The sequence below is a fragment of the Paramormyrops kingsleyae genome, chromosome 17 (assembly GCF_048594095.1).
Source record: "Paramormyrops kingsleyae isolate MSU_618 chromosome 17, PKINGS_0.4, whole genome shotgun sequence".
In the NCBI taxonomy this organism is placed as follows: Eukaryota; Metazoa; Chordata; class Actinopteri; order Osteoglossiformes; family Mormyridae; genus Paramormyrops; species Paramormyrops kingsleyae.
Window position 1 is genome coordinate 11,083,611 of NC_132813.1, and position 12,343 is coordinate 11,095,953.

The following is a 12,343-nucleotide window of genomic DNA, read 5'->3' on the forward strand; positions in this document are numbered from 1 at the left end:
AGTATGCATACACTACTTAATGGGGGTAACAGTTTAATTGAGGGGCACAAATAACTCAGTAACGACTGAAGTACAAATCATAATCAGATATAGTCGCTACGTGAGATGCGCCACCATTTATTAATGGCGAACAAACGTGAGATCAGTATCTCATTTGTGTCATTCATTACTTATTCCTTCAGTAGTTTAGGTTTACAAAATTAACACAAACACACACACATATATATATATATATATATATATATATATATATATATATATATATATATATATATATATATATATATATATATATATATATATATATATATATATATATATATATATATACTTAATCATTATTATTGCATAGAACTAGTTTATTCGTTTGGGAAAATCTTCCATCCAACTTGAAGTAGATAAGTGCCTACATTTTTGGGGTACGAAGATCAAAGTATTCAATGCAGATACTATTACATAGGCAGCAGGTTATCCCTGTGAAAGGCTTTGTTAAGAGGATATTATTCAGCATAAAATAAAGATATATGCTTACAGGAAACAGGAAACAAGTTAACAGCATTTCTCAAACAGAGTTTTGTTGTCTTTGTGTATAGCTGGGTGTCAGTTGTACTACCCACAATGATAAAAACCATTAGTCAGCTTTTTTCCTTGCCTAGCTGATCAGGAAAAATGGCAACACTCTTCACATCCAGACACCATCATGATTTGCTTTTAGGGGTGTCTGCTTCAGCCTAGAAAACAGTAGAAGGGAGATGCTGAATAGTAATTTTGTCCTATAAGCAAAGGAGAAATGGCGATAAATGGGAAAATTTAATTCCTACTGATTAGTGATTACCAAAAAATATATACATAGTTGAATTTGCGCGATCACCCTGTGCTCATGTGGGTGTACTCTTGGTGGACTGGTTCCCTCTCACAGACTAATGATATAGACCAGTGTCTCAAACTCTCAACATTGCATGTTATAATTGTGTGTGTGTTCCTGCACTGGGATTGTGAACTCTCAGAACTCTCTAAGCTTCTTCAGAACTCAGGTACATCTTGTTAGACCATTGTTTTTTCCATATTTGCTTCAGCTGGCTAAACTATGCAAATTTTGTACATACTTTTCCCCCACATATATAGTAATAAATCTGAACAAGTAGTGTTGCAGATAAGACAAGTCAATAAACAGTGCTATGTAGTAATTATTATGCTTTACACATTTAGCAGATTCAGGTGATTTTTTTTTTGTATAGATGCCTTTATGTAAAACATTCTGTTAACATGTAGTATCCTTTTTGGTGTGTGTATATATATATAAATATATAAAATATCTGTCTACATATTTATATTTTTAAATTATAATTTAAACTGATTGTCATGTGATTTTATGCAGTTCTGTCCCAATTATTCATAGCGTAGTGCCGGAAAAAAAACATTGTTAAGAAAATTGTATTGATATTGTGAGTGTATACAGAATGTTAAACAGTGACTGTACTTCTCCCCACACAACAAACAAAAAGGAAGTTCCCTCCCGTTGCACAGTGTAAATTTGGCTCCAATAGAAGTTATCCGTTTGCCACCTCAGTGTACAACAGGAAAAACATGTTTACTGAAACACGCTCCTTTAGCAAACTAGAAGGGGAGTTGAAATACTGTTTAGTTAATCTCCCTTCCAAAAGCAGTCATTCGGGAGACTTGTCCTGTATGAATTTGCCCGGGCAGCAAGAAAAATAACAGAAACAGAAAGATGCTAATACACCGCCCTTTGTTTGACTCCATAACAAGGGCTGGACTTGGCTCCCTGGCGAGTTTTTAGCCTGCATTGTTAAGTTGTTTTTGGACATTGTTCTTAGTGTCTGCCATTCCTCCAGGAATGCCCGACACTCAGGAACTGACAGTTTAACCTTCCATCCTCAGCTAGAATATTTTACAGCCCAGAATTGTCCACGGTTGTGAGTGGGCTTTCCATCTTCTCGTGTTTTTCACATTACCTGCCTCCCGCCCGCCACAATGCCCCCTGAACTCCACACTTTAACTGTTTCTCCCCCAAGGCAATGGCGTTTCTTGTATTTACTTTCAGAGTAAAACCAAGAAGCAAATTCCTGTCTCATTTATTACACCAGTCATTTTAAACCAGGACAAAGGAATTTCACATTCTTTCACACATTCGGCTCCACTTTCATTGTACAATTTTTATACAATGGCTACAGATCAAAGTTATATTCTGAAGTGTATACAAAGACTCTTTTTACCCACCATGCCCCCCAAAAAAGAGAAAGGATATTGTGTTTAGAAATAAAGTTTATAGAAGAATCAAGTCTTTAAATTGTATTTTTCATTATATACAAATATTTGGTTTATAAGAAATCATCTCATTTTTGGAATAAACAAAGTAATTCCATTTTATGCACCTCTCAATGAACATACTACTTAATGACATCTTGAACATAAAACGACAAATGTCCCTCTTCCAAAAAGTATGCAATGAGTTTAGGTATCATTTGACATTTTAATTATTTGTCCTTACATGAATAACCTGAAATAAAACATTTGTAAGTCATACACAGCTAAAAGTTGTTTTCAGTACAACTTTTAATATGGTTTTCCGATACTGTTACAACTTAGTTTTGATTTTATAATGCGTTGTAATTCAGATGTACATTTTAATAAATCATTTCTTAGAGTCTGACTATAATTTAAAAAGTCAGACTGAAAAGCAATAAATATGACAATAAAGACTTCCAGTTTGCATATAAATAGTTGTTCTCTTGTTCCCATCCACCCATGAGTATAAGAATAATTTCTGGTTTTCAAAAGTTCATATTTACTATTATAACAAAAGGGAAAACCAGTATGTAGCAATGCATCTAATCATTTAAAAGTAATTAAAAGATACATCACACTAAATAGTACCTTAAATCAAGCCATTACCAAAAAAAGTATCATTTTGCAGCAGCACATAAATCATTGCTGTGATTACACAATTCATTATGTATTTAGGCAAATATTTTTCAGTGAATGGAAAATAGCATTTTGAATCCCTGATAAAAATGGACATTTCTACTAATTGAAGGCAGCACCTTATTCCATGCAAGAACTCAAACACAATTTAAATATATTGTCTTAGTTATGCCTGACTTATTGCCTTTGGTTTTTGGTAACTGAAAGGTGGCAGAAGATTGTCAAGTCTAAATGGCCTCATGACAGAAAACATGACAGGCCACATCCATTGATGTGCGAGAAGAAAACAATACATATCTGTTATTATGTCAATGAAAGTGTTTATCTTTGGTGAAATACCTTAGAATATTCTGAGGTTAATATAATCTTCAGCTGGTCTTCAGTTCAGTTTATATGTGATGTGTTGCATCCCAGAAAAAATTGAGTTGCTGCTCTAGTGATTTCTGCTACAGCATTCCATCGTGTATGTCTCTCCTGGGGACCCTCTTACGTTGTGCTCGAAGACGAGAAAAGCAAGAGGAAGCAGTAAGGGCAATCCGGCTCAGACCCACATTGACACAGTGCACCTCGGACGTCACAGGAACCTCAGAAAAGAGGGCTCGATCACGGGACAGCTGCGTCAGGCTATCACTGTTCTCGATATCCTTCACAATGTTCAAAATTTCTTGTCGCTCCGCCTGCCGTGTCATTCCGCGGATGTTCAAAATTGCAGATATGTGTTTCTTTCTGGAAAAGGAAAGAAGAGGTGCCTGAAACCTTTGAATAGATCAAATATCTGTTCCAATGTATTTTGTTCAACCAAAATTGAAGAGAGCCAACCAAATGAAAAAAGCATTTGTCAATCTTTTCAGTTCCATATAAGCTTATTATAAAATATATGAGCATAAAACTTCATAGAGCAGCTGCCTGCATTAATGAGAGTAATGTTTGCACAATGAGACAAGCACCAACTGGCCAGTGTGGGCACACATTGTGGTGGGGGAATCAAGTAACAAACACTGTTCAACAGTAGACTCAGACAACAAGTACACAACTAGAAAGAATTATCAGGGAGCTCTATTTGTCTCGGAAAATTGCTTAAACATCTGTCTGAGTTAGACTGGTCTGGTCAGCCTTTGATTCTGCATCTTGGCACCAGGTAGTCTCCTGTGGGCCAGCAGGAATGATTCTGGAGCAGCTTCCCGTCTGTTCCGACGGGGCTGCGTCTGCGAGTGGCTCTTAGCCAGTAAGCTTGTCTTGGAAAAATAAACAAACACCCAAGAGCCATACTCTCAAAGTACTGCCTGCCCATCCTCTGCCTACCCAGGCTATGATTTCAGGCATTGTTTCATGATTCCTTTCCTTTCTCAAACTCTCGTGATTTCTACACTACTTTGGAACTAAGTAGTTATTCACAATTAAAATCAGTCATGCTAAGACAAAATTTAAGGATGAACTGAATTTTTTTTTAGTGAATATAGATTAAAATACGTACGAAATAGGGTGTAATTTTTACGAAACTACAGTGACCCAGGTCAGCAGTTGGAAGACAGGTGGATGGAATAAGATTAAATCAACCAGAGGATCCTAAAGTGTTTCAGTTCACAAATAATCATCCATCCATCCTATCCAACTGTCAATCCTGGTCAGAGTTGTGGGTAATACTGAGCTGGATTTGGGCAATGCTTACGCATGGAAAAGGACAGAGTTATGCATGGCTTTACTGCTAATAATTTCCACCACAGGCTGCTTCCTTGGGTTAATATTGCCACAAAGGGACACTCAAGTAAGTGACTGGCATCCTCTGGTTAAAAACACCCCCAATGTGTCAGAGCTGAACAGGAAGCCAATGTTTTTGCTTCTTCTTGAGTCAAGCCTTGAGATGGAGAACTCCCCCTCTTTCATGTGTGTCGACAGTGGGTAAAAGGGTTTCCATTAATACCAGGAAATGCCAAGAAGTTGTTTGCTTTCTAAAATTCCCTCCCTGTTTATGGACAAGGGATGACTGTATTTTAAAGGCTTGCTTTTTTGGTACCGAGTGTTCATTTGTTCATTTGGTTTATTGAAGTGGAATCTGTTTAATGGTCTACAAGCCTGGGAGAGGTCAGCTTACCGTATGTCTGGGAACTCCCTCACCAAGACTCCCACTTCCATCTGGATTGAGGGTGTGTCCTCCAGAAGAATGATCTCTGATAGGTGTGGGACTGCGGTGTCCAGCCACGAAGCACCAGACTCCTGAGAAGCCAAAACAGAAGAGCTGAATATTGGGATGAAATAACCGTTTCATCCCCAATACAGGGATGAAACAGTTACCGGATTCACAGTAAACCACGGTAAAATTCCGACAGTTAGTATTATCATTAAAAATTTGTATTACTATTAAAACCATAGTTGATTACTACACTTTGAAAAGCACGCGCTAAATACTGTACAACATCAACCAAAGTTAGCAACAGTCTCCCAGCCACAGGTATAGCTTGCAGCATGGGTTTGTTTTGCATCACTGAAAACATGGCGGAAGGCAGTGACAGCTCTCCAGAGGTTTTTAATTTTGATGCACATTTGATACAGTTTTCATATGTTTAAATCAGGTGTTGGCTGTGTTAATATTTTTATGCAAACAAAAACTCCATAGTGCTGCTAATTTTACTAGTGCTTTTCAATATAAAACTTGGAACACATGATGGGTTATTTTGATCCAGCCTCTTGGGTTATGCAGTTCAGCCACGATGCTGGGTTGTGGGGCAGCGTGGTGGTGCCCAGTGATTAGCACTGTTGTCTCACACCTCTGGGACCAGGGTTTGCGGCTCCATGTGTGTGGAGTTTGCATGTTCTCACCGGTGTCTTCATGGGTTTTTCTCTGCATCCTTCAGTTTCCACCACAGTCAAAAAACATGCGAAGGTGAACTGGAGTTATCAAATTGCCCACAGGTGTGTGAGTGTGCCCTGTGTTGGGTTGGTGTCCTACCCTGGGTTGTTCCCTGCCTTGCACCCATATCATCAGGGAAAGGCTGCAGGCCCCCACAACCCTGCTTAGGACAAGTGGGTGCAGAAAATGGATGGATGGATGCCAGGGTGTAACAAATACCCAAGGCTGGATTAAATTAATCACTGGTACTCAGTTGTTCATTTATGTCTTCTGTAATTATTAAATACACACTAACACCATCTTTGATATATATCATTATGAAACATAATCATTTTACAAATACTAAATGTTGTAAATATTTATTGCTATTCACAGAATGTGAATATCTAGCAAACCAGCAAACTTGGCTACTTCAGTGTCAAGCTGTCAGGGTTTATTCCTCAACTATCACCTCATTTAACTACATAACTCCTTTAACTCACATATAACTAGCTAACTAGCCAATATTAACTAATGTAAGCTAGTTGACAACAGACAAAAGACATTCTAACTTTGGAAACTTAAAACTAGCAATATTATTGTAAATAATATTTTACTATAATTGTTATTATAACACAATGGATTAAAAGTTCGCCTTGTCACATCTATGCCATATCAGCCATTTTGTAGGATGTTTGGGTGCTTGTTCTCCAGTGGTTCCAACGAAGACATTTTTGAATGTGATCCATAACCCCACAGCTTGGTCAGGCCATTACCCCAAATGCTGGGTCAGGGCTGGCTACTGGAAAGCACGATAACCCAGCATTTGGGTAGAAAAAAATAACCCCGCATTTTTTAGAGTGTAGCCTCGCTCCGGCATGCTTCTGCCTTGTGCTTCCACGGATAGTCTACATGCCCCGTGCACCTCCCTGCTGAATAAGCACTTGTTAAAAATGAATATTTGAGTCCAGAAGCTCTGTTATGGCACTCCTACAGTGTGAATTACTTGTGAATTTGGGGCACAAGGCAAAAAAAAAAGATGACCATTTTTTTCCCCTCATCTCACCTGTAAAGTATGACTGGTGCTTTTGTTTAGTGTCACTGGATGTCCAGTGTTTGTATTTTTATAAACCATATTATACATCCATATTCCATATCTGTGTATCCATGACAGCTGTGGTTTGGGGGAGGGGTTAGCTAATTTCCTAAGAATAAATTTTCAAGCCTAACTAGTTTTACTACAACCCGTGCATTCTGATCATATCTGGGGAAAAAAAAAAAACTAATCTTACAAAATCTGGCCTGCAGCTCGATCCACCGCCAAACACCCCTCCCCCCGTCTGTTTTACTAATCTGTGACATTTTTGTAAATCTGATCCTCAAGTTGGGAACCCTGATGTTACTGGGTCACTGTGAGCCTATAGTGTGAGGGTTAAAAACCATCTTTTACTGAGAAAACATTACCCAGTTACTCTGTAGTTCTATTTTACTTCCTCTAAATGCAGGTATAAAATGTCAGAATCCTAACCCCCGTCTACAGTGGATTGATCCACGTCTCTTACTTAGTTTCAGTGTCCAACTGGTGCTTCAAAGCCCCAGGACGGGATGTTCCTCAGTAAACAAAGCCTTCCTGTTGTCCGCAGAGGTGACAAACGGATGTTTTAACTGGAACGCAGAACGGACGCTATGTTCAAGGGGAGGGGAGTGGGGGGTACAATTGTCTGCTGTCTTTTGCACACAGCCTGACCCCCTGAACCATCAATCCTCTTCTTCTTGTGTTTTTTTTCAGTCCTCACAGACCATGACAAATGAACTGATGGGCCAGGTCTTGCAAAACATTTGATTTGTCAATTGTAATAATATTACTGACCAGGTCTTTAAAGAGCCCTTTGAGCTGTCTGCCTTCATCACGCAGTCTGCTGGCCATCTTCTTCCTCATTTTGAGCGATGTGCAGATGATCCTTCCTCTCATTATAGCACGCAAATATTCAGTCAGGACCCTCCTGTGCACCTCAGTCACCAAAGTCTGTCGGTAATAGTCATGTCGCAATTTCACTTTACTTAAAGCTGTCATCTATAAAGCCTTATAATGGTCGGTATAAGAATTAATAAACCATTACAGCATCTTCTGTTGACAGCCATACGGCATTACAGTGTTGATTACAATACATAAGCTCCAATAAAGCTCTCATCTATAATGCACCGTAGATGCGTTCATAATGCATTATTATGGTCAGTATAAGAATTAAGGATGCTTTGTACTGCATTATGAAGGTGTCAATAGTGCATTACAGATTTGAACTTCATAAAGCGTTCATATTGCATAATAAACATGGCTATAATGTGTTATGCCTTTTTATAAATATTTATAGCCATGATTACAGTTGCTTTATGAATGCATTTTAATGTATTATAAATGTGTTCATAGATCTTTATAGACGTGGCATTCATGGAAAGTGTTATCAAAATACTATTGTTAGGAAACTTGTAAATATACTGTGACGATATTATATTTCAAGGCAAAGATGCTGCCTGCTATTAGTCTTGGTAGCTGAGTTGATATGAGGATGAAATGGCATACCTGATAGGGAGGACAATCCATTCGACGGAATTTCTTAAAATGTTCCTTGATGATAGATTCAATTGCTTCATAGTGATCTGTGTTATTCAGCCATTTCCTTTTCACCAGCTTGTCGAAGAAGGGCTTGTGTTGAGAGAATGGAAAATCATCTTTATATTGGGGATGAATTAAACCATCAAAGTGAGACCCTATTCGGGCCGATAAGATAGTGATACGCTTCTGGAAAAAAATGGGCCAATTGTGCAATTTGGGTTTGGCCCATTTTTTGGCCAGGAGTGTATATTTTTGACAGAAATCAATTATCTTTCATGACTGCCATAACTGGAATTAATTTCTGCTCATGAATATAACTGATAATGTAAATAATACGCATAAATACAAAAAGACAAGACTGGTAAAGGAAAAAGTCACAGAAGGGTCTCTGTTACAGCCCCTCAGATCTGCTCTTAACCCTAACTGCTGCAATGGAAATGTCAAGCTCTGTAAACACCTTACAGTGGTTTTGGATGAAAGCATTAGCATTTAGCTGTAAGTGCTGTATATAAGTGGCGAACGAGAGCATTCATCTTACCCTAATGTTCTCGTACAACCTGTCACTCAGCACCTTCAGTCCTTGGTTCACAATTTTGTCCAGTGACATATTAGCTCTCCGTGCTGAATCTTCACTTACGGCAGGCTCGCACTGCCTGCAGCGCTGGATGAAGTTCCTACAAAAACAGACTACTGAGCGTCTGCTGGCCCACATTAATAGCTGATACACAGTATCACTTATGTTTCACATAACTAATATAATAATAATAATAATAATTTTTACAAAATTAACAGTAGCAGTAGTAATGTTGCGTCACTGTTAACAAGCTTTTTTTCCAGATGTGATTTGCTGTAATTAACGTAGACCATTTATACAATTGCATTTCCTTAATAATTGCCATTTAACAAATGATCATTTTCCTATGAACCAATGTTTTTCAAAATTTAAGTGGAAAAGTTGTTTTGTGCAACATACTTTCTGACAAAACAGTTTTGAGAAGAACAGTTTGATTATATTGTCTAAAAGTCTATTCTTTTCTTATCCATAGACAAATGCTTGACAGAAACGCCTGAATACCTGAAAGGGGGGCAGCAGTTAACCAGGGCGATAGTCTTGGAGACATACCCATCGCTCCACTCGCCACTCTCACTAAAACAACAACAGCAACAATTGTGTATATATATCAGACTTTTATTTGTACCCTAAAAACCCCGCAAAAAATAAACAGCGAAAACCATACAGTGAACTACAAAGCAAAACAATGTAACCAGATAACCAATAAAGAGGAATCAAATAAAATGTTCTGACAAAAAACAGAATTTTGATTGGGACTGGTTTAAAACCATTATTTGCTTTGTGGAGGAAGTAAATCTTTAGTTCAGATTTGAAAATAGATCAACAGGAGGAAATCTCTGAGGTGACATGGCAGCAAGCTCCAAAGTACATGGAGAACCTCACAATCATCAAAAATACAGCAGCTCACAACCAACAGGGTAAGAACAAAGCTGATTCCAGTCAGTAGGGAAGGACATACCTCATAAAGCGTTCATGAAACATCTCTACTTTTCTTTGGAAGCTAAAAGACAGATAAAACAATAAAATAACATATGAATGTAAGTCGAAGACTATTTGTATATACAGTATACAGTAAATACTCGGTACTGTATAAAAGTCTTAAGCAGTCAAAGAAAAAGATGTTTAAATAATCTTGATGTTTATATATAGCTATGATATTATCTCTATCAAAGTGTGTCAGCTTAGTCATTTCAAAGCCTCTCCTAAAGTCACGCCAGTATTTGCGTTATTTTGATTAGCACATCTTGTTTGGCTAATCAACATCTCATTGAGTTATTTAAGTAATTGAGTTAAATACTTAAGGTAGCTTGTTGTGAAATTTAACATGCATGGAATGGCTAGGGTGCCCCTGAGCGGAGGTTTCTGACCCAAAGCAGTGAAGCAGTGTAGCAGTGAAGCAGTGTATATCAGTGTATATTTGTGTACAGTTTTCTCACCTGTACAGGAAATCGGCCAGTCCGTTAAGACTGCACTGTGCCACCCTAGCCCCCAGGTCTCTGTTAATAGCTGCAGATCTGTCTAGGTCCACCTGCAACCTCTGTACAGAAAGCCATTTACACACTGGCTGTGCGATTTTTCAGATACTGGGGGTGTTTCACAAAGCAGGATGTCTCGATTAGCTGGGTTAACTTAAGCTAGAAGTCATGATTGCCCAATAGGAATGTTCTTTACCTAAACTCTTATTGGACGATAATGACTTCTAGCTTAAGTTAACCCAGCTAACTGAGAAACCCTGCTTCGTGGAACAACCCTGGTCCACATGTCCTTTACCCACAGGTAGAACATCCTCATCATCATCACCGCCACCAACAACATTGACAACAACAACAAAAGGAACTTCAGTCTTAACCAGCTTGCTTTCTGAGGAGTGGATGGGATAGTTATTACTTGCAGTGTCCACTAGAGTGTGCTGCAGTGAAAATAAAGTGACCTATAGAACTTCATGACCTTTTTTGTTATTCTGACATTTGATGAAAGTGTTATTTTTTGCCTCTTTCTCAAGGTTTGCATTTTTAAATGCTGAAATTTACAGAAAATATAAAACAGTATTTGATCATGAATTATTGTCAATCATTCTACAAATGCATGAAAACAAGTAAAATATTGACAGAAATAAATCAACGGCCAAAAACTATTTGGGCACCCCTATTAATTAGTGGAATTGGCAACCGATTGCTGACAAAGGATTATAGTTATGCACACACTTTTTGCATTAAATGTCAATTGTTTCATAGTACTTGCTAATTTTACGAAGTTCTAAAATCTATTCCTTGGAATAGACTGACATTCTACATTCTAGTCCTCATGTCCCGTGCTTCCTGGATCAGGCACCACATTAACCAAACCCTTTTACTCGATAAGCCACTATGAAAAAATGATGGACAGAATGACAGACTAAATGAGTGTTAGAAGTCAGTCAGACATTACCTGAATGACAATGCGCGCCAAAGGTGACTGGAATTCCTCAATGTTCAGTGTCTCTGTCCACCTTTTCTCCTCTTCATCCAAGACGTGAGACAGTTCTGTGGTCACCTTAGCCTATGAAGCAACACTTGCATTACATCCAGTTCATGAAAATGTCAATCCTAAATCACAGTTTTCTGGGTGTAAGTTAAAGAGTGTACATTTGATTTGTATACAATCAACAGAAATACAAAGAAAGGTAATAAATCAGGCTTTTTAAATTGCAATTTTCTTAAAATATTGACTACAAGGTATTTAATCAAAAGCATAATTCTGAGTTGTTTGTTATCCAACTTCATGATTTTAAGACATGATATATAAACATTCACCGGAGAATGGAGTTTTTGATCTAATACAATTAAACTGTTTTTTTTTCAAGGGGAGGCTGTTATATTTTAGACGTTTACAACAAGGAAGCTGTAAGGAGCTTTATTCTGTTCTGATTGCCAGTGGTCACTTACAGTACATCCACGCTGCTTTGCTCATTATGTGCCCCATTCACACCCCCCACCTCAACTGTATCAAGGGAGACTGCAGTGTCAGTGATGGAGACCCTACCCGGACAGAGTTCAGACAATCCAGTTCCAGTTTATCCACGGTCTCTGAAGGCAGCAGTGGCCCAAGCTGGTTGCGGTTAATAGGGTGAGTTATACTGACCACCCCAAGAACATCTCTGAAAGACACAGAACATGCTTGCTTAGCAGAGCTAAATAATTCATAATGAATTTATATGAACCTGAACAGAGTTGGGTAATTCAGATCCAGAAAGTAAAAGTCCAGACCGGGATTTTGTTTCAACCAACTAGTTGAGCTCTCTGGACCTGAAATACCTGGCTCAAATCTATCAGCTTTTTCTCTCCAGCATATGCTATCTTCAGTTATAAGCATTTTATAGAACTATTACAAAAGACGGGACTCA

The 12,343-nt window shown here is 38.2% G+C and overlaps 1 protein-coding gene across 6 annotated transcripts in view; it reads right to left on the bottom strand.

The window, feature by feature from the left end:
* Positions 1 to 2,080: 2,080 nt before the first annotated feature.
* exoc3l2b (exocyst complex component 3-like 2b) overlaps positions 2,081 to 12,343 on the bottom strand; it is a 35,025-nt gene continuing 24,762 nt past the window's right edge. For all 6 annotated transcript variants that reach the window (XM_023812170.2, XM_023812174.2, XM_023812175.2 and 3 more), the window contains 10 exons: positions 11,983 to 12,097; positions 11,389 to 11,499; positions 10,398 to 10,498; positions 9,920 to 9,961; positions 9,463 to 9,534; positions 8,926 to 9,061; positions 8,355 to 8,477; positions 7,644 to 7,799; positions 5,039 to 5,160; positions 2,081 to 3,672 (listed from right to left, as the gene is read on the bottom strand). In XM_023812170.2, the coding sequence (XP_023667938.1) occupies positions 3,393 to 3,672; positions 5,039 to 5,160; positions 7,644 to 7,799; positions 8,355 to 8,477; positions 8,926 to 9,061; positions 9,463 to 9,534; positions 9,920 to 9,961; positions 10,398 to 10,498; positions 11,389 to 11,499; positions 11,983 to 12,097 (1,258 nt within the window). In that variant the 3' untranslated portion in view covers positions 2,081 to 3,392. The remainder of the gene's footprint in view (positions 3,673 to 5,038; positions 5,161 to 7,643; positions 7,800 to 8,354; positions 8,478 to 8,925; positions 9,062 to 9,462; positions 9,535 to 9,919; positions 9,962 to 10,397; positions 10,499 to 11,388; positions 11,500 to 11,982; positions 12,098 to 12,343) is intronic.